The sequence below is a fragment of the Bombina bombina genome, chromosome 4, assembly GCF_027579735.1.
Source record: "Bombina bombina isolate aBomBom1 chromosome 4, aBomBom1.pri, whole genome shotgun sequence".
In the NCBI taxonomy this organism is placed as follows: domain Eukaryota; kingdom Metazoa; phylum Chordata; class Amphibia; order Anura; family Bombinatoridae; genus Bombina; species Bombina bombina.
In genome coordinates, this window is record NC_069502.1 from 154,415,185 (window position 1) to 154,440,140 (window position 24,956).

The 24,956-nt window shown below is 39.8% G+C and overlaps 1 protein-coding gene across 1 annotated transcript in view; it reads right to left on the reverse strand.

Annotated features, from left to right (window-relative positions):
- The window catches only part of DDX1 (DEAD-box helicase 1), a 100,989-nt gene that overhangs the window by 34,046 nt on the left and 41,987 nt on the right, over positions 1 to 24,956 (reverse strand). The window contains exons 6-12 of the mRNA XM_053709662.1: positions 24,269 to 24,316; positions 23,745 to 23,828; positions 22,872 to 22,955; positions 20,908 to 20,984; positions 19,212 to 19,284; positions 19,040 to 19,116; positions 3,932 to 4,046 (exon numbers count right to left, since the gene is read on the reverse strand). Of these exons, the coding sequence (XP_053565637.1) occupies positions 3,932 to 4,046; positions 19,040 to 19,116; positions 19,212 to 19,284; positions 20,908 to 20,984; positions 22,872 to 22,955; positions 23,745 to 23,828; positions 24,269 to 24,316 (558 nt within the window). The remainder of the gene's footprint in view (positions 1 to 3,931; positions 4,047 to 19,039; positions 19,117 to 19,211; positions 19,285 to 20,907; positions 20,985 to 22,871; positions 22,956 to 23,744; positions 23,829 to 24,268; positions 24,317 to 24,956) is intronic.

Genomic DNA, 24,956 nt, shown 5'->3' on the forward strand with positions numbered 1-24,956 from the left:
AGGCTTATGTCCTGTTTCATATGCTAAGCGAATAATGCTCCTCAACCAAAAAGATAGGGAAGTAGAAGAAGTCTTCTGCCCTCTGCACTTCCCAGAATAGACAACAAACAATGCCGAAGTTTGTCTAAAATCCTTTGTGGCCTGAAGATAGAATTTCAAAGTCCGAACCACATCCAGATTATGAAGTAGTCGTTCCTTCGAAGGAGGAGGATTAGGACACAAGGAAGGAACCACAATCTCCTAATTGATGTTGAGATCAGACACAACCTTAGGGAGAAAACCCAAGCCAGTGCGAAGAACAGCCTTGTCCGCATGAAAAACTAGGTAAGGAGGCTCACATTGCAAGGCCGCCATCTCAGAGAAAAAGAACCTTCCAAGACAGTAACTTAATGTCAACTGAATGCATGGCTCAAACAGAGCCCTCTACAAAACCTGTCTGGAATCTAATGAAGCTGAACGACCCCAGGAGAGATCAAGCTTTCAGAGCATTGTGGATCGTTTGAAGTTCTATAAAAATATTGATCGGGAGGAGAGACTCTTCGAGTCCACCTTCCTTGTGCCTTCCTGGCACCCCAAACAGCTCCCCATCCTGCCAAACTCGCATCCGTGGTCACAATCTCCCAGGACGGTCTCAGGAAGGATGTCCCTTGGGACAGTTGTTCCGGACGGATCCACTAAGAGAGGGATTCCCTCATCCAATCGAAATATGTTGGGATAGATCTGAGTGATCGCCGTTCCACTGCTTCAACATACACAGCTGAAGAGGTCTGAGGTGAAACTTGGCGAATGGAATGACATAGATGCTGGATACCATAAGTCCAATCACCTCCATACACTGAGCCACAGAGGGTCTAGAGGAGGCCTGAAGGACAACACAAGTGGACGCAATTTTCCTGCGTCGCTGCTCTGTGTGAAATACCTTCATGGATATAGAGTTTATTATCGTGCCCAGGAATTCTACCCTGTTGCTGGGAAACAGGGCATTCTTTCCTGAGTTTATCTTCCATCCATGAGACTGGAGAAGAAGAATAAGAGCCCTTGAGTGTTCCTCTGTGAGACTGAACGATGGCGCTTGGACTAGGATGTCGTCCAGATAGGGCGCCACAGCAATGGCTCTGGATTTGGCTACTGCAAGAGTGCCCCTAGAACCTTTGTGAAGACTCTTGAGGCCGTCGCCAGACTGAAGAGAAGGGCCACAAACTGGAAGTGTTGGTCCAGAAACGCAAATCTCAGGAACCTGAAGTGATCTCTGTGGATTGGTACATGAAGGTAGGCATCCTTCAAGTCTATTGTCATGAATTGCCCCTCTTGAACTAGAGGCAGAATAGAACTGATCGTCTCCATTATGAACGATGGGACTGCCAGAAATTTGTTTAAACATTTTAGGTCCAGAATCAGGCAGAACGTGCCCTTCTTTGGGACCACGAAAAGGTTTGAATAGTACCCCTAGACCTCTCTCTGCTGGAGGTACTGGTACAATTACATCAAGAGAAGAGAGATCCTTCACACATTCTAGAAAGGCGTCTGCCCCTGGGTGGATGAGATCTGAAACCTATCCTGTAACCCTGGGCGATGACCTCCAGAACCCAAGGGTCCTGAACATCCTGTAACCAGGCTTCTGAGAAGAGAGATAATCTGCCCCCTACTCTGTCCGTTGACCGGTCGGGGGCCGCACCTTCATGCCGATTTTGTCTCAGCTGGCTTATTGTTCTGCTTGAACTGAGCTGGCTTCCAAGCTTCCTTGCACTGCTGCGCTTTCGCCGCGGGCTGACGATGGGCCTTGACCGAATGAAAGGGACGAAAAGTAGATCCCTTAGGTTTAACCTTCTTATCCTGTGGCAGGGAGGCACCCTTGCCTCCTGTGACCATGGATATGATTGAGTCCAGTCCTGGACCAAATAGGATCTTTCTAAATATAGGGATAGAAGCCTAGATTTAGAGGTCATGTCCGCAGACCATGAGCTCAGCCACAGAGCCATACAGGCTAGGACGGAAAAACATGATATTTTTACATTCAGGCGAATACGTACTCTGCATATTGGCTTCACAAATTAAAGAATTAGCTACCCTCAAGGCCTTAATTCTATCCTGTATCTCGTCAAGGGGAGTCTCCCTCTCAACCATCTCTTTCTCAACATGTTTTCTAACTTTTTATCCATGGGCTCTTTTTAAACGACAAACTATCCTCGAGAGGAATCGTACACTTCGTGAGCGTGGAGATAGCACCATCCACCTTAGGGACAGTCCCCCATAGCTCGATCTGAGAGTCCTGAATGGGGAACCGTTTCTTAAAAGAAGAGGAAGGGAAAAGGATGAACCCAATTTCTCCCATTAATTCTTAATAATGTTAGCCATCTTAACAGGAACCGGGAAAGTCTGAGGCACCACCCTGTCCTCATATACTTTACCAAGTTTAGGAATCTAAGGTTTTTCCAATAGTTTTGGTTCCGTAGAAAACGTAAATTTTCCATCCTAAACCTAAAGTCTGGCTCCTCCGCAGCCGGAGGTTTAGAGGACACTGACTCCGACCCAGAAGGAACGTCCTATGAAGAGGCGGAGTTGTCCTCGTCAGCGGATAATCTTTCCAAGATATCCATTGGCGTAGATGACCCTTGGGCCGGGCCGCAAGGTTTTACCCTACGCTTGCACTTAGCAGAACGTGGTAAGACACTAATCACCACTGACACCGCCGTTTGCAGCTGATCCATAAGATCTGACGGCCAGCGGCCCTCTCCCTCAGGATTAGTCATGCCCTGGGGAGCTGCATATGTAATCGGAGATGAATGTAGGGAACACACCTCACGGGATGAAGAACTCTCAGAGGTGGACGGCTCAGTAGTACTAAACATCTTATTCCTTCTAGATGTAGTAATCATATCAAGGCATATGGAAGTTGAGCAGGCGGATCTACTAGAACCTCCTCACAATAAACACAGGTATTAGACTTTGTTAAAGAGTTCTCCATAGTTTACGCTTTTATTACAGACTAGATATACTATATAAATGGCACCTTTATACCTCCAATGGCCGGGGCACTCACCACCTCCTTAGACCCGGAGCAAAGAAAAAAAAAACGATTTGTCTCCTGCAACCACCGGACAAGAAGAGGAAGTTGAATAGGCCCCACCCGGTCCCATGGAGTGCCTCGCAGGACCGCCCCTGCACTAGGAAGAAAAAATGCGCCAAATCGGCAGCGCAAGTAACTCCAAACAATGACACCTGTAGTCCACCATTGCCAGAGCCTCATTTCACACATATCGCAGCAATGACACAATAATAACATTATGTACAAACCCCCCCCCCCCCCCGTTCAATAATCCCCCTTCCAGGGATATTAACCCTTGATTCTATAACGATAAAATGCGTCACACTGTGACTCTGTCTTCTTGAGTTATCATTATGTATATAAAAATTGAAACAATCTTACCAGAATCTATGCCGTGGAACAGGAATACGGCCTCTCAAGTGTGACAGTGTAGTAGAATCGCTCCTGACATGGACTTGAGTGTAGGAAGCAGGCAGCGAAACTCGTCAAAGCCGATTGCTTATGGAGCTGTTAATGTGTAGTTGGGATGGTTTCGCAGAAAGACTCTCCTCCCTGCATCTCCGGACTCTAACAGAGGCTGACAGGACTACTTTAAACTCCAGTCCCATTTCGAAGAGTACTACCCTCCATAAGAGACTACTCCGAATCTTCCGACACTTCTCTGCCAACCTCCTGTGACGAAAGGCAAAGAATGACTGGGGGATGAGGGAAGTGGGGGAGGTTCTTAATTCCCACAAGTAATGAATGAAGCAGTGGACTCTCCTCCCCTTTAGATGGAAATATATTTATCATGGCCTGAAGTATTAAAGAAACAAGAGGTTGCCAGTTACTTCTATAGAGAACAAAAACAACAACAACATACAAAAACAACAAAAAAAAACATACCACTGTGCTGAGATTTTACCACGTGGCCATCAGGAGCCTTGCTTAGGGCAACAAATCCATCTTTTGGGGGAAACTTGAAGTCTTCGTCTCCAAAGTTGAATTTAAGCTCAGCATTCTTAAAGATTAAATGATATAGATTAATCACGGACAAAGAAAACCCAACATGTAACTGCATTGATGGTTTCATAAATTTAGCTATAATTTGATGTTAGATATACTGAAACATGTGCAGCAAATACAAATGTTCCACAAACAGAACCTGAACCCTCAATAAAAGAAAACAGACTAAGGAACCTTGTGTACTGAAAAGTACATAGGATGATGTGTTGCTGCTGCTTTTTATATTTCACTGTTTTACAAGGTAAAGTGTAGTGCTTGTGTTCATGTTAACTTCTTTTTAGGTGCCCAGAGTGATTGGTGAAGCCTAAGGGCAGTATATAGATTTTACAGTACTATACATCTACATAAGAAAATCCCCTAAAATACCAGAGCACAAAAGCCAGACACAGAAGGGTTGTCTGCACTGGGTAATAGGAAACCTCTCTGTGTATGATTTTGTGCTCAGTATGTTTGTCCTTATAAATTGTCCTGGTATTAATTTAGTGGTTGTGGTTAAATTTACCAATAAAACTTACGTTTAATTATTTTCTTTTATTAAGACTTCAGGTTCTAATCTCAAACTAGACACTTTACTAACCAGCAGCACCAAGACCATCAATTTATTTTAGAGTTGGATTATAATTATACTTTTACAGAGGCACCTGCATAGGGACATAATAGTAGACCATTATAATTGAAAACATAGGTCTCTAATAATTGTAAAAAAATAAGACATAGCAACTAGGTAAGAGGAACAAAGATGTTTTAACATCAATAAATACAACTAGAGAAGCTAAGATACTGCTATAGTATCGGTGTTCTCCCCAGGACCTTTTTAGCTAGTTTTTAAAAAAAATGTTAAATTTTTAGTGCACAAATTATCATTAAATACATTTGTTAAATTATGCAATTAATTTGTGCTTTGGGTAGCTGAAAATGACATCATAGAAAATATTACACTGCCCCCTCCAACTACTCCAAAATGCCACCCAGCTGGAAAATGATATTATAATAGAAAATATTACACTGCCCCCTTAGCTACTTCAAAATGCCACCTAGCTCAGAGACCTTTAGATCATAGGGCTCTGAGCCCCAAATGATCGAAGATTCTCCAGCTTGGAGAGAAATTATAGTGCAGAGTTCTTAGGCCTTAAACTCTATAAGAAAAAAGGCAGAACCTGGAGGTCACAGAAGAGAGAGTTGACAGATGCCTATCATAAAGCGAACTGCTCAGATGGGACGATCTAAAATGATCCTCCAGCACTGAGAGATCTCTCACCTAGGCTGATTTTGCTATACTTCCCATTCAGAAGTGCAGGGAAAGCCCCTTTGAGAAGGAGAGACAAGTTCAAGTGTAATATAGCACTCCATGACAAGATAGTTCTGTTACATTTACACGTTGTGCTTTGTATTTCACTTTAGATTCCAGACTGGGTCCTTTAAGTTTTATTACATTTATTTGCACTTTCTATTTTGTATTTTAATGCATTTAAATTATGTACAAATAAGTACTTTTACAAATTGTGATTATTCTTTGAAAGTTGTTGTTTTGCCAATTAGCATCATACTTTGTATACGTCTGTATCTTTTACAATTTACATTGCTCTCTGTATTTGCTCTATTGCAAAAGAAAATTGACCGTTTCAAAAAGTGGGAGGGACAGAGGAGTTCCCAGGGTATGTCTGAATTTCTCTCACAATTCACTGATTTATCTCACCAGCTGTATGCAGGTGAAGTTTGCTCTAAAATTTACTATACACTTATATGACTGACAGAAAAGCAATGTATACTAAACTAGAGGCAAATGCAGGTTAAATTGTAGTGAAAACATTTCAGCATAATTTGCTGCAAACTGAGAATTTATATCAGTGTCAGGTGGTCTACTGTCACTCTCTCCCTGTTAGATTCTGTAATACAGAGAGCCTCATTACTTTCTATGGAAGGCATCTCTCCTCTCTCTGGGACTGCCAGGTTCCACCGATTTTCTTAGGGAATTCTGTGAGTTCAGCCCCTGTGGAGTTGGCACTATAATTTCTCTCCAAAGTAGAGAATCTTTGATCATCTGGCCCACAGAAAGTAATGAAGCTCTCTGGGATACAGAAAAAAAATTGAGTAAGGCACTGACAAGAGGCATATATGTGCAGTCATTAATCAACAGCTAGCTCTCAGTAGCGCATTGATGCTCCTGAGCCTCATAGGTATACTTTTCAACAAAGGCTACCAAAATAAAGCAAATTATACAGAACTAAATTGTAAATTTGTTTAGAATTGCATGCTCTAAATCAGGGGTATCAAACTCAATGTATCTGGGGGCTGCAGGCCAAGTGTTCTTCTCCTTTGGGGGCTGCTTGAACTGAGTAAGTGCTAGTTATACTAGGAACTGAATGTGACATTTACCGAAGTAGTAGTGCATGGTGGTAGCTGTAGCCCACAACAGACATACACAATTGTCCACATTTATCTTTTGAGTGCCAAGTGAAGTGATTTTTCTGGAACTGTAAAACAATGTTAATGTGACATTTATCCAAGCAGTGCATGGTGGGAGTCTAAACTGGATGCTTGTATTTATATTTATCTTGTGAGTGCCTATATAGAACATCAATTAGTTACACTTCTTAGAATCCTAAAAACAGAATCGACAGCCCAAATTAATGGTTTACCTATTAAAACAAGGGAGGGCCATATGAAACTATATTGGGGGGCCACAAATGGCCCCAGGGCCTGTACTTTGAGACCACTGCTCTAAATGAAAGAATAAATTTGTGTTTCATGTGCATTTAACAGGGGCACCTAACACTGATATAAATTCTCAGTTAACAGCACATACAAATTAAACTGAAATGTTACACTACAATTTAACTTGCATTAGTTTCTAGTTTAGTATTCATTTACTTTTCGGTCAGTCAAAAAAAATGTATTGTGAATTTTGAGCAAACCAAGCCCATGCAACTGGCGAGAAATTAGTGAAGGTGTAAAATGCTTAGAGCATATCATGAGAATTGTGAAAGATTCAGAATCCCCTTGTGCTTCCCACTTTCAGAAAATGTCAGCTTTTTCAAATACAAATTGCAATGTAATTTGTAAAATATTACACTGAGTTTTGGGGAAAAAACATAAATCCAATAGGTCTTGCAGATACTACTGGGGATCTCTGAGGCACACCTTTGTGATCTTTACATAAATGCATATATGTCTATTATACTGTGATTTCTGAGGTTGTTTCTTGGAAATGTTAAATACATGTAAGTGACTGTGCACTGTAAAACAGTATTCTGCTTAAAGGGACACTGAACCCAATTTTTTTCTTTCGTGATTCAGATAGAGCATGCAATTTTAAGCAACTTTCTAATTTACTCGTATTATCAATTTGTCTTCGTTCTCTTGCTATCTTTATTTGAAAAAGAAGGCTTTTTAATATTTTTATAAATGACTTGGAGCAAGGATTAAATAGCGACATCTCTATTTTTACAGATGATACTAAGTTCAGTAAGGTCATTAGGTCAGAGCAGGATGAACTTTCATTACAAAGGGATCTGCAAAAATTAGAAGTATGGGCAAGTAAATGGAAAATGAGATTTAATACGGAAAAATGAAAGGTTCTACATTTTGGAAGTAAAAATAAAGCAGGCAACGTATTTTTTAAATGGGACAAGACTTAGCCAAACAGAGGAGGAAAGGGATTTGGGAGTAGTAATAGATAACAAGCTAAAGATGGGTGCACAATGCAGGGCAGCAGCTTCAAAGGCTAATAAGATACTAGCATGTATTAAAAGAGGCATTGATTCAAGGGAGGAAAGCATAATTCTGTCATTATATAAAGCCCTGGTAAGAACTCACCTTGAGTATGGAGTGCAGTTCTGGGGACCGATTGCAAGAAAAGATATTGCAGAACTAGAAAAAGTTCAGAGAAGGGCCACAAAGCTAATAAGGGGATTGGAGAAATTAACCTATGAGGAGAGGCTAGCCAAACTGAGTCTGTTTTCTTTAGAAAAAAGGCGCTTGAGAGGTAACATGATTACTTTATATAAATATATTCAAGGCCCATATTCAGAGATGGCAGAAGCTCTGTTTATTCCTAGAAAATTGATTCTGACAAGAGGTCACAATTTAAGGTTGGAGGAAAGGAGATTTAATCTCCTGCATAGGAAACGTTTTTTCACTGTAAGAGCAATAAAATTGTGGAACTCATTACCAAAGGAGGTAGGGAATGCCAATACCCTAGATACATTTACAAATAGTCTGGATACATTTCTGTATATAAACAAAATTCATGGATATGATTGATAGTATTAAATGAGTCACCTGTTAGTGGGGTTATTTAAGCTTAACTGGAGCTTTTTGTAAGTATTTTAGATTTGTATAGGTTGAACTCAATGGACTTCAGTCTTTTTTCAACCTTATCTACTATGTTACTATGTAAGGCATCTAAGCTTTTTTTTTTTTTTTTTTTTTTTATTATTTTTATTAATGATTTTCGCAATACATGAAGACATAGATAAAAATACATCATACTGATATAGACTGTACAGTAAGTACAAACATTCCATTCATGTCTATCAGATATGTGGGTGATGGGTCTCATGCTCGGGTGCCTTCAATTACGTATTAAAGGTGCAAAACAATATCAACGTCAATGTGACAAAGTTAAACAATTAATCTAAACAATTACCCTCAGGAATTGTCTCTTTACCTTCAGGTCCCCAGGTCCGGCCCCAAAGATATTTCATGTCCTAGCAGTATGAAGTAGCTATAGAGATTTAGAACAGTCTGGTACTCTCCGAGGTCTGCAGCCCCTAATCTATGTGTCAGGCTAAGTTGCTATCTAACTCCAACTCTAATGGAGCTGTTACCTGTATGATAGGTCCTTCTGTGGCCAAGGGCAGTGAGTGTGAGGTGTCACTATGGTGGGCAGAGTGGCCTAACCCGAAAGTGATTCCTGCCACAAAAATTTAGCATTTAAGATCATGTCTGTTTGATTTCGACACATGTAACCATATTTTTCCAAAGAGTACTGCTCCTCTACTTCCTCCAGCCACATGGATCTAGTCAAAGATACTGACTTTTTCCAGTGGCGGGCTATTAGCCTCCTCGCACTGTTGATGCCGATCTGTAAGACCAACAATCTTAACCTACATTTCAATTTGGGCATGTTGTTCAGCAATGCCATGTTTGGGGTCAAAGTAAATGTTTCAGCCACACATTTCTTAAATTGTAGTTCAACCACTCTCCACAATGAGTGGACCCTAGGGCAGTACCACCACATGTGTAGCAAGTCACCGCGTTCTCCACACTCACGCCAACATAGGCTAGGTGCATTGGGGTATATACTCGACAGCCTAGATGGGGTCAGGTACCACCTCAAAAGGATTTTTAAGTTTAATTCTAGCAATACTGGAGAGGTTGAGGATTTTTTGACTGATCTAAAAATTTGTTCCCAGGTTTCAGGCTCTATGTGTTCTTTTAAGTCTGAACTCCATCTATCTGTGTAAGTCGGCAACATTGCCAACGGGTTGTTTGTAAGTAGCTTGCGTGATATGGAAAGAGTCCCCCTCGGTGTAATACCAGTGTAGCACAACTGCTCAAAAGTGGTCAACTGTCTCAGAAGGTCCGATTTGAATGGGGAGGTGTGTATATAATGGTGCAATTGTGCATATTTAAGCCATTTTGTGAATCTTCCATCAGCTATGTTGGTTAATTTATCTCTCTCCAGGAGCTTGCCCGCTTCTGTGAAGTTAAATAATGGGATTGTGTAATCCCATTCTGTCAGCCTTTGAAACCCTTTGTCTAGGCCTCCTACCATTTCTATGTTTAGTGTAATCGGGAACAGGGGGGATCTGTAGGTGGAGATGTAAGGTCTGGAGGCTATAATATGGTCCCAATTCTTAAAAAGTTGCTTATGTAATTCGAGTTGTCGGCATTGGGGGGGTCTGAGGTCTTTTGATACCCAGCAAAGAGCCTGTACAAGAGGTGCCCTAAGAATATGTGAGTCCAACGTCACCCATGCCTTGCGCTCTTGTGTGTTATGCCAGTCAAGTATCCGTTGCATTGTCACAGCTTGATAATATTCCTCAATCTTAGGTAATCCTAACCCACCCTTCAAAATAGATCTGTACATTGTATTTCTGTTGATTCTCGGTCTGCACTTGCCCCATATGAATGTATTTATGCATCTTTAAAGTCTAGTTATGTACCAACTGGGCAGATGGAGGGGTACTGTTTGCAGTATATACAAGATTCTAGGTAATGTGGTCATTTTTATAGCCTGTATCCTCCCCCACCATGACAGAGGCTTGTTCGACCACTTCTTAAGGTCACGTTGTGTATTAAGGAGCAGTGTAGTATAGTTTTTGTCAAATAGTGTTGTCTGGTTAGGGGACAAGTGGACTCCCAAGTATTTTATTGAATCTACTTTTAATCTAAGCGGGAATGCGCATCTAAGCTTTTTTATTAGTTCAGAATTCTAAATCTACTTCTCTGCACCAGAACTATCTCCTTCCTTGCTAACCCGTGTCACTAACTGTCTTTCTCACATCTCTTCCTGGATGTCCTCTCACTACCTCAAGCTAAATCTCTCCAAAACTGAGCTCCTCATTTTCCCCCCTTCTTCCAAAATCTCCACCCCAAATATCTCTATAACTGTCGACAACTCCATCATTACCCCTACCCTGCACGCCCGATGTCTCGGGGTCACATTCGACTCAGATCTTTCCTTCACTCCTCACATTCAGTCATTGGCTAAAGCCTGCCGCTTCCACCTTAAAAAACATAATTTATGCTTACCGGATAAATTCCTTTCTTCTGTTGTGTGATCAGTCCACGGGTCATCATTACTTCTGGGATATAACTCCTCCCCAACAGGAAATGCAAGAGGATTCACCCAGCAGAGCTGCATATAGCTCCTCCCCTCTACGTCACTCCCAGTCATTCGACCAAGAATCAACGAGAAAGGAGAAACCAAGGGTGAAGTGGTGACTGGAGTATAATTTAAAAGATATTTACCTGCCTTAAAACAGGGCGGGCCGTGGACTGATCACACAACAGAAGAAAGGAATTTATCAGGTAAGCATAAATTATGTTTTCTTCTGTTATGTGTGATCAGTCCACGGGTCATCATTACTTCTGGGATACCAATACCAAAGCAAAAGTACACGGATGACGGGAGGGATAGGCAGGCTCATTATACAGAAGGAACCACTGCCTGAAGAACCTTTCTCCCAAAAATAGCCTCCGAAGAAGCAAAAGTGTCAAATTTGTAAAATTTGGAAAAAGTATGAAGCGAAGACCAAGTTGCAGCCTTGCAAATCTGTTCAACAGAGGCCTCATTCTTAAAGGCCCAAGTGGAAGCCACAGCTCTAGTAGAATGAGCTGTAATTCTTTCAGGAGGCTGCTGTCCAGCAGTCTCATAGGCTAAACGAATTATGCTACGAAGCCAGAAGGAGAGAGAGGAAGCCGAAGCCTTATGACCTCTCCTCTGACCAGAGTACACGACAAACAGGGAAGACGTTTGTCGAAAATCCTTAGTTGCCTGCAAGTAGAACTTGAGGGCACGAACTACATCCAGATTGTGTAGAAGACGTTCCTTCTTTGAAGAAGGATTTGGACACAAGGATGGAACAACAATCTCTTGATTGATATTCCTGTTAGTGACTACCTTAGGTAAGAACCCAGGTTTAGTACGCAAAACTACCTTGTCTGAGTGAAAAATCAGATAAGGAGAATCACAATGTAAGGCTGATAACTCAGAGACTCTTCGAGCCGAGGAAATAGCCATTAAAAACAGAACTTTCCAAGATAACAATTTTATATCAATGGAATGAAGGGGTTCAAACGGAACACCCTGTAAAACGTTAAGAACTAAGTTTAAACTCCATGGCGGAGCAACAGTTTTAAACACAGGCTTGATCCTAGCTAAAGCCTGACAAAAGGCCTGGACGTCTGGATTTTCTGACAGACGCCTGTGTAACAAGATGGACAGAGCTGAGATCTGTCCCTTTAATGAGCTAGCCGATAAACCCTTTTCTAAACCTTCTTGTAGAAAGGACAATATCCTAGGAATCCTAACCTTACTCCAGGAGTAACCTTTGGATTCGCACCAGTATAGGTATTTACGCCATATCTTATGGTAAATCCTTCTGGTAACAGGCTTCCTAGCCTGTATCAGGGTATCAATAACCGACTCAGAAAAACCACGTTTTGATAAAATCAAGCGTTCAATTTCCAAGCAGTCAGCTTCAGAGAAGTTAGATTTTGATGTTTGAATGGACCCTGTATCAGAAGGTCCTGTCTTAGAGGTAGAGACCAAGGCGGACAGGATGACATGTCCACTAGATCTGCATACCAAGTCCTGCGTGGCCATGCAGGCGCTATTAGAATCACTGATGCTCTCTCCTGTTTGATTTTGGCAATCAATCGAGGAAGCAGCGGGAAGGGTGGAAACACATAAGCCATCCCGAAGTTCCAAGGTGCTGTCAAGGCATCTATCAGAACCGCTCCCGGATCCCTGGATCTGGACCAGTAGCGAGGAAGTTTGGCGTTCTGGCGAGACGCCATGAGATCTATCTCTGGTTTGCCCCAACGTCGAAGTATTTGGGCAAAGACCTCCGGATGAAGTTCCCACTCCCCCGGATGAAAAGTCTGGCGACTCAAGAAATCCGCCTCCCAGTTCTCCACTCCCGGGATGTGGATTGCTGACAGGTGGCAAGAGTGAGACTCTGCCCAGCGAATTATCTTTGATACTTCCATCATTGCTAGGGAGCTTCTTGTCCCTCCTTGATGGTTGATGTAAGCTACAGTCGTGATGTTGTCCGACTGAAACCTGATGAACCCCCGAGTTTTTAACTGTGGCCAAGCCAGAAGGGCATGGAGAACTGCTCTTAATTCCAGAATGTTTATTGGCAGGAGACTTTCCTCCTGATTTCATTGTCCCTGAGCCTTCAGAGAATTCCAGACAGCGCCCCAACCTAGTAGGCTGGCGTCTGTTGTTACAATTGTCCAGTCCGGCCTGCTGAATGGCATCCCCCTGGACAGATGTGGCCGAGAAAGCCACCATAGAAGAGAGTTTCTGGTCTCTTGATCCAGATTCAGAGTAGGGGACAAGTCTGAGTAATCCCCATTCCACTGACTCAGCATGCACAATTGCAGCGGTCTGAGATGTAGACGTGCAAAGGGTACTATGTCCATTGCTGCTACCATTAAGCCGATCACCTCCATGCATTGAGCTACTGACGGGAGTTGAATGGAATGAAGGACACGGCATGCATTTAGAAGCTTTGTTAATCTGTCTTCTGTCAGATAAATCTTCATTTCTACAGAATCTATAAGAGTCCCCAAGAATGGAACTCTTGTGAGAGGAAAAAGAGAACTCTTCTTTTCGTTCACTTTCCATCCATGCGACCTTAGAAATGCCAGAACTAACTCTGTATGAGACTTGGCAGTTTGAAAGCTTGAAGCTTGTATCAGAATGTCGTCTAGGTACGGAGCTACCGAAATTCCTCGCGGTCTTAGTACCGCCAGAAGGGCACCCAGAACCTTTGTGAAGATTCTTGGAGCCGTAGCCAATCCGAATGGAAGAGCTACAAACTGGTAATGCCTGTCTAAGAAGGCAAACCTTAGATACCGGTAATGATCTTTGTGAATCGGTATGTGAAGGTAAGCATCCTTTAAATCCACTGTGGTCATGTACTGACCCTTTTGGATCATGGGTAAGATTGTCCGAATAGTTTCCATTTTGAACGATGGAACTCTTAGGAATTTGTTTAGGATCTTTAAATCCAAGATTGGCCTGAAAGTTCCCTCTTTTTTGGGAACCACAAACAGGTTTGAGTAAAACCCTTGTCCTTGTTCCGACCGCGGAACCGGATGGATCACTCCCATTAATAACAGATCTTGTACACAGCGTAGAAACGCTTCTTTCTTTATCTGGTTTGTTGACAACCTTGACAGATGAAATCTCCCTCTTGGGGGAGAGAATTTGAAGTCTAGAAGGTATCCCTGAGATATGATCTCTAGCGCCCAGGGATCCTGAACATCTCTTGCCCAGGCCTGGGCGAAGAGAGAGAGTCTGCCCCCCACTAGATCCGGTCCCGGATCGGGGGCCCTCGGTTCATGCTGTCTTTGGGGCAGCAGCAGGTTTCCTGGCCTGCTTGCCCTTGTTCCAGGACTGGTTAGGTTTCCAGCCTTGTCTGTAACGAGCAACAGCTCCTTCCTGTTTTGGTGCAGTGGAAGTTGATGCTGCTCCTGCTTTGAAATTCCGAAAGGGACGAAAATTAGACTGTCTAGCCTTAGCTTTGGCTTTGTCTTGAGGCAGGGCGTGGCCCTTACCTCCTGTAATGTCAGCGATAATTTCTTTCAAACCGGGCCCAAATAAAGTTTGCCCCTTGAAAGGTATATTAAGTAATTTGGACTTAGAAGTTACATCAGCTGACCAGGATTTTAGCCACAGCGCCCTACGTGCCTGAATGGCGAATCCTGAGTTCTTAGCCGTAAGTTTGGTTAAATGTACTACGGCCTCCGAAATGAATGAATTAGCTAGTTTAAGGACTCTAAGCCTGTCCGTAATGTCGTCCAGCGTAGCTGAACTAAGGTTCTCTTCCAGAGACTCAATCCAAAATGCTGCCGCAGCCGTAATCGGCGCGATGCATGCAAGGGGTTGCAATATAAAACCTTGTTGAACAAACATTTTCTTAAGGTAACCCTCTAATTTTTTATCCATTGGATCTGAAAAAGCACAGCTATCCTCCACCGGGATAGTGGTACGCTTAGCTAAAGTAGAAACTGCTCCCTCCACCTTAGGGACCGTTTGCCATAAGTCCCGTGTGGTGGCGTCTATTGGAAACATCTTTCTAAATATTGGAGGGGGTGAGAACGGCACACCGGGTCTATCCCACTCCTTAGTAACAATTTCAGTTAGTCTCTTAGGTATAGGAAAAACGTCAGTACTCGCCGGTACCGCAAAGTATTTATCCAACCTACACAATTTTTCTGGTATTGCAACAGTGTTACAATCATTAAGAGCCGCTAAAACCTCCCCTAGTAATACACGGAGGTTCTCCAATTTAAATTTAAAATTTGAAATATCTGAATCCAATCTGTTTGGATCAGAACCATCACCCACAGAATGAAGCTCTCCGTCCTCATGTTCTGCAAGCTGTGACGCAGTATCAGACATGGCCCTAGTATTATCAGCGCACTCTGTTCTCACCCCAGAGTGATCACGCTTGCCTCTTAGTTCTGGTAATTTAGCCAAAACTTCAGTCATAACAGTAGCCATATCTTGTAATGTTATCTGTAATGGCCGCCCAGATGTACTAGGCGCCATAATATCACGCACCTCCCGGGCGGGAGATGCAGGTACTGACACGTGAAGCGAGTTAGTCGGCATAACTCTCCCCTCGCTGTTTGGTGAAATTTGTTCAATTTGTACAGATTGGCTTTTATTTAAAGTAGCATCAATACAGTTAGTACATAAATTTCTATTGGGCTCCACCTTGGCATTGGAACAAATGACACAGATATCTTCCTCTGAATCAGACATGTTTAACACACTAGCAATAAACTTGCAACTTGGTTACAATCTTATTTAACAAAAACGTACTGTGCCTCAAAGAGCACTAAACGATTAAATGACAGTTGAAATAATGAACTGAAAGACAGTTATAGCATCAATCCTTAAAAACAACACAACTTTTAGCAAAGGTTTGTTCCCATTAGTAAAGTAACAATAATTAAATTTGAAACATAAAAATTACAGAGCAACGTTTTTAATCACAGTCAATATATAAGTCTCACAGCTCTGCTGAGAGAATCTACCTCCCTCCAAAGAAGTTTGAAGACCCCTGAGATCTGTTAGAGATGAACCGGATCATGCAGGAAATACAAGAGTAACTGACTGGAATTTTTTGATGCGTAGCAAAGAGCGCCAAAAACGGCCCCTCCCCCTCACACACAGCAGTGAGAGAGAAACGAAACTGTCACAATTAAAACAAGCAACTGCCAAGTGGAAAAATAATGCCCAAATATTTATTCACTCAGTACCTCAGAAAATGCAAACGATTCTACATTCCAGCAAAAACGTTTAACATAATAAATACCTATTAAAAGGTTTAATGTACTTTTAACAGAGTAATTCCGGTGAAATACCATCCCCAGAATACTGAAGTGTAGAGTATACATACATGTCATTATAACGGTATGGCAGGATTTTCTCATCAATTCCATTCAGAAAATAAAAACTGCTACATACCTCAATGCAGATTCATCTGCCCGCTGTCCCCTGATCTGAAGCTTTTACCTCCCTCAGATGGCCGAGAAACAGCAATATGATCTTAACTACTCCGGTTAAAATCATAGTAAAAACTCTGGTAGATTCTTCTTCAAACTCTGCCAGAGAGGCAATAACACGCTCCGGTGCTATTGTAAAATAACAAACTTTTGATTGAAGTTATAAAAACTAAGTATAATCACCATAGTCCTCTCACACATCCTATCTAGTTGCTGGGTGCAAGAGAATGACTGGGAGTGACGTAGAGGGGAGGAGCTATATGCAGCTCTGCTGGGTGAATCCTCTTGCATTTCCTGTTGGGGAGGAGTTATATCCCAGAAGTAATGATGACCCGTGGACTGATCACACATAACAGAAGAAACATCTCTAAAATTAGACACTTCCTTACACAAGACACAACTAAGATTTTAATCCACTCTCTCATTCTTTCCCGCCTTGATTACTGCAACTCTGTCCTCTCTGGCCTCCCCTACATCTGCTGCGCCTCTCTGCCAATCCCTTCACTGGCTTCCTCTTGCCTCTAGGATCAAACACAAAACTCTCACTCTGACATACAAAGCCCTCAACTGCACTGCTCCCCCCTACATCTCAGACCTTATCTCCAGATACTCTCCCTCCCGTCCCATTCGCTCTGCTCATGACCTCCTACTCTCCTCCTCTCTTGTCACCTCATCACACTCCCGTTTACAGGACTTCTCCAGACTGGCTCCCATCTTATGGAACTCTCTGCCTCGCTCCACAAGACTCTCTTCTAGTTTTAAAAGCTTCAAGTGCTCCCTAAAGACTCTACTGTTCAGGGACGCATACAACCTACACTAACCTTTCCTAATACCAGTTCCTCTCCTCCACTGCAATCCCCTGAACCCTCTTAGCATGTAAGCCTAATAGTCCAGCTGTTTGTAGATCACCTTCTTAAGAGCTGACTACAACAGTGCAACTATTGGCAGGGCCCTCTACCCTACAATTGTTTTGTTGTACTCCCCCTTTGTTTATAGCGCTGCGGAATCTGTTGGCGCTCTACAAATAACCGATAATAATAATAATAATAATTCTAGACAGCACTTTTTTTTTATTGGTGGATGAATTTATCCACCAATCAGCAAGAAGAACTCAGGTTGTTCACCAAAAATGGGCCGGCATTTTAACTTACATTTTTGCATTTAAAATAAATATACCAGGAGAATGAAGAAAATTTGATAATAGGAGTCAATTAGAAAGTTGCTTAAAATGTCATGCTCTATCTGAATCACGAAAGAAAAAAATTGGGTTCAGTGTCCCTTTAATGTATTTCTAGTGACATATATATCTATACATATATCAACTGAAGTTTATAAAATCAATGGGAAATTTTCCTTTAAAAGGATATGAAACCGAAACTTTTTCTTTTATGATTCTTCAGAAAGAGCCTGTGATTTTAAACAACTTTCCAATTTACTTGTATTATCTCATTTGCTTCAGTCTATTGGTATATTTAGTTCAAAAGCATACCTAGGTAAGCTCAGGAGCAGCAATGCATTACTGGGAGATAGCTGCTGATGGGTGGCTGCACACAATTATGTATTTTCATTGGTTCACCAGGTGTGTGCAGCTAGCTCCCAGTAATGCATAGATGATGCTTCAACAAAGGATTAAGAGAAAATGAAGCAAATTTGATAATAGAAGTAAATTGGAAAGTTGTTAAAAAATATTGCATGCTCTGTCTGAATCATGAAAGAAAAATGTAGGGTTTCATGACCCTTTATGTTTATTTCTGAATATGAACTTGATGGTTTTGCTCATTGAAACCACAACAAATTAGAATAAGTGGAGCTTACAAGAAGATCAATTCTCCTTACATTATCACTCTCTATACTCACACACAAAGCCTCCTTATCTCAGTTTGTATACGTAGAGAATACAATAGAAAAATTAACATTTAGTACTAGTGAATACTAGTATTTAACTTTCAGTATAGGTGAAGATACAACATGCACAAAGCAGCTATTTCAAATGACAAAATAAAATTGAAGTTATTTGTAGTCAAATAAATACACTCCAGCAGGTAAAACAGATCACTGGGAACACATTAAAGGGGAGAATTTTTTCTTATTTTACTTAGAGACATGTCATTTTTTTTTTTCTTTCACGATTCAGAAAACAAATACAATTTTAAACAACTTTCCAAATTACTTCTATTATCAAATGTGATTCATTATCTTGGTATCCTTTGTTGAAGGAGCAGCAATGCCCTACTGTGAGCTAGCTGAACACATTGGGTGAGCCAATGAAAAGAGGCACATATGTGAAACCACCAATCAGCAGCTCTGAGTAGTGCAATGGTGCTCTTGAGCCCAACTATGTATGAATTACAACACAGGATACCACAGAAAAAAGAAAATTAAAAAAACAGATTAAATTGGAATGTTGTTTAAAACTGCATGCTCTGAATCATGAAAGTTTAATTTCTATATTACTGTCCCTTTAACATTTGTACTTTGAGGACGACTTTACAGGATACATTTAATTGTACTAATTAACACACTGAATGGAGTTTCATATCTGAAAATGGCTACTATAATCTTAATATGGGTCACTGCTTTAACACCCAGGAGGGCTGAAACATACATATCAGTTTGAGTTACACTCGTGAAGAGAAAGCTGATCAGAGTGCATAATATAAGTTACAATTATCGTTTTGAAACCATGCCATTTTTCCCTTGCTCCCTAGGTATTGTGTGTGATAATCATACCTTTAGAACACATGATGCAAAAAACGACTGGTTCTTTAGATGTGAAGGGATCTCAAATGCAAGGCCAAGGTCTTTGCCTAATGAACAATTGAAAAGAAAAAATATGTAAATCGAGAGAAAAAAAAAAATGTCCTAAAATAATGGCTATAGGTAAAATGATTTTCCAGCTTACCATTTTTGGAAAATTTAACACAGCTTTTATCCAAATCTAGGTAACATCCAACAGTGTCATGCATTGTAAACTCCTGTAGCAAAAGGAAACAGTGTTACCACAAAATGATATCAAATAAAACAAGGCCACCAACCAACTAAAGACAAAGCTAATGACATGTACCTGTGTATCATTACTAAATAGTACCCATTCCTAATGACATCACGGCTAGTGAAAACTCTGCATGCTACATACAAAAGAACTGCTGTCTCTAGTCTAGGTATTTTTAGTGGGTACATTAGTAGGGAATTTATGTTATACAAGGGAGCCTTGTGGTTTGTCAAATTCCCAACAGAACTAGGGGATATGACGTGAGGCTTTATGTATATAAACAGAATTATGAAATTGAATTCAAGTGACTAAACGTGCATGCAACAACACATAATATCAAATATGTCTCCTATTATGTTGAATAGTTTTCAAACACATACAAAGAATGTTCCTCTCCTTTAGATTGTAAGCTTGAGAGCCTTTCTACCTGTAGGCCACTTTGTATTTAAGTGAACTACTACTGACTGTGCTCAAGGGCAGGGACTTCCTCTCCTTCTGTATAACTCCAACTGTTATTTACCCCTACTGTACTTGTTTGTGTATTACTGTATCCCAGTAATGTTTTTATTCTTTGTATAGTGCTACGTAATCTGCTGGCGCTTTATAAATAACTAATAATATTAATAATGTTTTAAGTACCAATCTAATATAATTGAGGTTACAGAGGTAGTCTTTGATTTAAACAGGGTAACCATCTGTCTTCTGCTATAATGGGTTCTGTGTAAGATGCAAGTCTGACAGCCCATAGATGTAATAACCCACATTAAATTTAAGTTATAGCTGGTAGGTTCGCACATGGGGGGTTGCTCTTGGTAAGGCAACTGTCTAGTCCAGGCTACAGTGTTAAGCACAGCTCAGTTTAGTATTTCTGAAAAAAGGAAGACATATATAAAATAAGTGACCACCAGATATAAATATAAACATAATCAAACATAAAAAATAGAGAGAGACCAGGATTTTCTCGCGTTTGTGATAACTAAATGAAAACATTAAAAAATAACAGCGATAAACTCAGGAGAAAAGCGCACTCTCTCTAAAATTACAGCTAAGCTCCCTTTAGAGCACTGGTTTGCAAACCTTTCCTCAAACCTCCCTTAATGGCCAGATTTTGAGGATATCTAAACTAGAGCACAAGTGAAAGAATGAGCTGATTAGTAAACATGGTTATTTTACTTGCTCTCACATAAGGTAATACTGAAAATCAGACCTGTTAGGGAGGCCTAAGGACAGGTTTGAAAACCAGTGCACTCTAAAGGGAGCTTAGCTCTAATTATAGACAGTGTGCGCTGGTCTCCTGAGTTTATCGCTGTTATTTTGTAATGTTTTGATTTAGTCATAAACAAGACAGAGGGAGAGCGAGTGTAAAATGAGAGTGTGTGTAGAGACAAGAAGACAGAGCAGAGAGGTGATAATAAAAAGTAAAGCAGCAAGGAGAGAGAAAAAAAAGAGTGCCTAAAGAAAGAAAAATGGACAGATGTTTTGTTTATTGAATGAAATAAAAAATACAAATTTGAGAAGCAGAAACACACAAGTGTCTTACAATGAAGATATGTGAAAAGTAAAAAAAAAAAACGCATATGGTCTGCTGTTTCCTAGCAACACTTACTTCTCCATAATTATCAAATTGCTTGTTGTGAGACTTTTTTCCAGTTCCCCCAAAACCAAAGCCAAATTTGTCAGTTCCTTGAATAAGAAAAACAAAATCAATCTACATAAAAACAGATGAAAAGCAAGCAGTCTTTTGTCAACACGATTTAAAATGTTCCTGCCTAGAAAAGCTAAACATTATAGTAACAATATCAAACAAAAGCAGCGGTATTATATTACTTCAACTAGCAACAATAGCAACTGTATAATGGGCAATGGCTCACTCTGTTTTGTACAACTAATAAATACATTTCAGATTTGTGCTGTGATGTAAACCGCTGTCTAACCATTTTGTGGGGTTAGACACAGAGGTGCTAGTCTTAAAGGGACAGTCTACCATAGAATTGTTATTGTTTTAAAAGATAGATAATCCCTTTATTACCCATTCCCCAGTTTTGCATAACCAACACAGTTATATTAATATACTTTTTACCTCTGTGATTACCTTGTATCTAGGAACCTTCTTCCAGCCCCCTGATCACATGACTGTGACTGTTTATTATCTATTGTCTTAAATTTAGCATTGTGTTGTGCTAGATCTTAAATAACCCCCTGTGCCTGAACACAGTATTATCTATATGGCCAACGTGTACTTTCTGTCTCTTTGTGTTGAAAAGAGATTTAAAAAGCATGTGATAAGAGGCAGCCCTCAAAGCCTACCTATGTTTAGTTTAAACTAAGAATACCAAGAGAAAAAAGCAAATTTGATGACAAAAGTAAATTGGAAAGTTGATTAAAATTACAAGTCCTATCTGAATAATGAAAGTTTAATTTATACTAGACTGTCCCTTTAAAATGACACACTGTAAGGAATTAGAGCATGTCATTTTCTGAATATAAAGGCCCTTTAAGTGTGCAGGATATTTTTTCTTATTTAACCTGTGCATGTATATGTCTAAAAAAAGACATACTCAAAACATTTCTATCATTCATGTAAAAGATCAATACAGGTGGCCCTCGGTTTACAACGGTTCAATTTACACCGTTTCAGAATAACAACCTTTTTTTCCAGTCATGTGACTGCTGTTGAAAAGCATTGAGAAGCAGTGCATTGATTAAAATAGCCAGTAGGTGGAGCTGTCCGCTTGTGTTGCAGAAAAGCCAAGCAAGCTGAAATTAATCAATTTAACCAGACCTGAGCTATTGAGCAAATTTCAAAGGAACAAGATCTTCCTGTATATAAATCAGTCCAGATTGGAATGCATAGAAAGAACTGTTTGCAGAAAAATGCAAGTGAAATCTGTGTTGTGTGATTTTATTAGGTTTATAATGCTGTTTAGCAAATGTTTTTGTTCATTTAACTTACTTTAATTATATATTCTGTGTTGTGTGATTATTTTATTAGGTTTATAATGCTGTTAAGCATTTAAAGTCTTCATTTCAAAGCTTTAAAAATAATGTATTAGGTGTTACTTATGACAATTTTGAGAGGGGCCTGGAACCCAACTCCCTCACTTCCCATTGACTTACATTATAAACTGGGTTTCAATTTACAATGGTTTCGATTTACAACCATTCCTTCTGGAACCTAACCCCGGCGTAAACTGAGGGTTACCTGTATTTAAACATGTTTCTTTTTTAAACGGTTTTCATTTCTAAAATCAAATGTGAGGTAAAAATCTATATAAAATAAAAACCATACAACCGCAACAGTTATGTATTTCCCACTAAAGCTCGTAGACGGACAAATACTTCCTGCAAAGGCTTATTGGCAGATACATAGCATTAGAATTTGTACCTATATGACAATGAGCATTAGTTTGAAACATACAACCATTTCTTTCTATATTAAATTCTATTTAAACAACTTTTACTTCATATATTTTTTTCAACAAAAACAAATACATTAATATGCTGATTTTTTTCTGTAAAAAAAATGTCAATTTAAACAGAGTAATAATTAAAGAGAAAAACATAACTCACCAAGATCTAAAGAAGCCTGGAGTGTGGACCAACCAACTCTGCACAATCCTTGGTCATGACAGGATACTTCATAATAATATTTTCCTTAAAGATACATAAGATAATTTTACATAAAAAAATATAGAAAATGTACTCTGGCAATCAAACGTGGCTAAGCTAACTCATAACAGATTTATTTATAGTGATTAGATGTATTTTCATATCTGATAACATTTGCGCATCCCAAATAAATGTGTCAACCTGAATGTAGAATGATACACGTGAGAATACGGAAATTGTATCTGCACTAAAAGCAATGGAGAGCTTAAACTATACGTACATTTTGATTCATCGCTTATGCAAAATCTGATGCATGTGGCATTTTTTACATACTTTTACTATAAATGCACCAATTTTTTTATTATTTTTTTTAAATAAATAAGTAATCCCCCTACCCACCGATATTGCTCAAGCTGTAAGTCATGAGTGCACTCCCAGTGAATTCAAGGTCTTGAGTGACTGTCTCTTAGAACAAACGCAGGAGTGGACAGCAGAGGCAGACAGACAAAGTAGGCATACTGACATGTATATGATGAGCAAAGGACATATGCAGTGTTTTAGTTTGTTTTATTAAACACGCAGCAATAGCTTCTAATCAAATATAAGTGATGCATTAAACACTGTAAACTGGTGAGATCATCTAGTTTTATCAGTACTGTGAGAGGGTATTTTATCTTGATGGCTGCTTATCTAGCTATGCATGTTCTGTATGTGAAGGACAGACACCTACAGTACAAGTCACAAGTCTTTGATAATCAGACCCATAGGTCTACTGTATTTGATATGGCCACTTTTCACTGTTATTTTGTGTCTTTCAGTTTCAAATGAACTAACCTTTACTGACGCCTCTTGTTGACCGGCACCCATGCCATTCCTTTATTTCTCTGCTTTGACAGCAAAGACCGTCTGATCCAATTGCTGATGAGAAAATGCACAACATTAAACGAGAGGTTTGTAAAAAAAAATACACACAAACACCCAGTAATATCAGATACGTTTCTCAACTTAAAAAAAAAAAAAAAAAGTAGAATAATAAGAATAAACAGTAAAAATGTGTAATTTCCGGTACTGCCCTGACTAAAGAAGAGCAATGTATTATTCATATAATACACCCACTATGATTACAAATGTGTGTGCAGGGCAGACACATTAAAGTGGGTTATGTTTATAGCTATTAATATGAATGGATAAAGTTACACAACAAAATGATAGCTCCTCTACACACAGATGTAAATTGAACTCCAGTTATGTTTAACATACATGGTAACAACAGATGTACTGTTATATGACAGTGTCATTGTTTAGAAGTAAGAACATTTATAACGGTTCTTATAATTAAGGGGGGGGGAAACACTTACCAAAAGCTGTTCCCCTGTCATATGGATTCATCTGCCATTTATTCAGCACTGCAAATATATTATATGTAAACGTTTAAAAACAGTGGAAAAAAATAAATCTAAAAGAAATTTAAAAAAAATAAATAAATAAAAAAAAAAAAAACTATAAACAGTTGACCCCGCTTGTTGGGGGAACACAAACAGTACTGCAGAATTTGGGGGCACTTTACAATAAATAATACTTGTTTTGTCCAGTCACATTGATATCAACTAAGAAGATAAATATGAACTATCACAAAGATATCGGAACAGCACATTTAAAAGCAATATTAACAGTTCTTGCTTTTATGTTAAAGGGATAGTCTAGTAACGCTTGCTGTTTGGTGTCCACATGTAGCCACCAATCAGCAAGTGGTACCCAGGTTCTGAACCAAAAATGGGACAGCCCCTAAAGCTTACATTCTTGCTTTTTAAAATAAAGATACCAAGAGAACAAACAAAAATTCATAATAGGAGTAGTAAATTAGAAAGTTGCATAAAATTGCCTGCTTTATCTGAATCATGAAAGTTTAATTTTGACTAAAATATCCCTTTAATTATAATTTTAAAAAAAAAATTGTGCTTGTCCCATACTCCACAAAGAGGCCAAAAATCCAGATCAAAAACCTGCAAAGCAATTTGTCGCATTTTGGAAACCTAGGTTACAGAT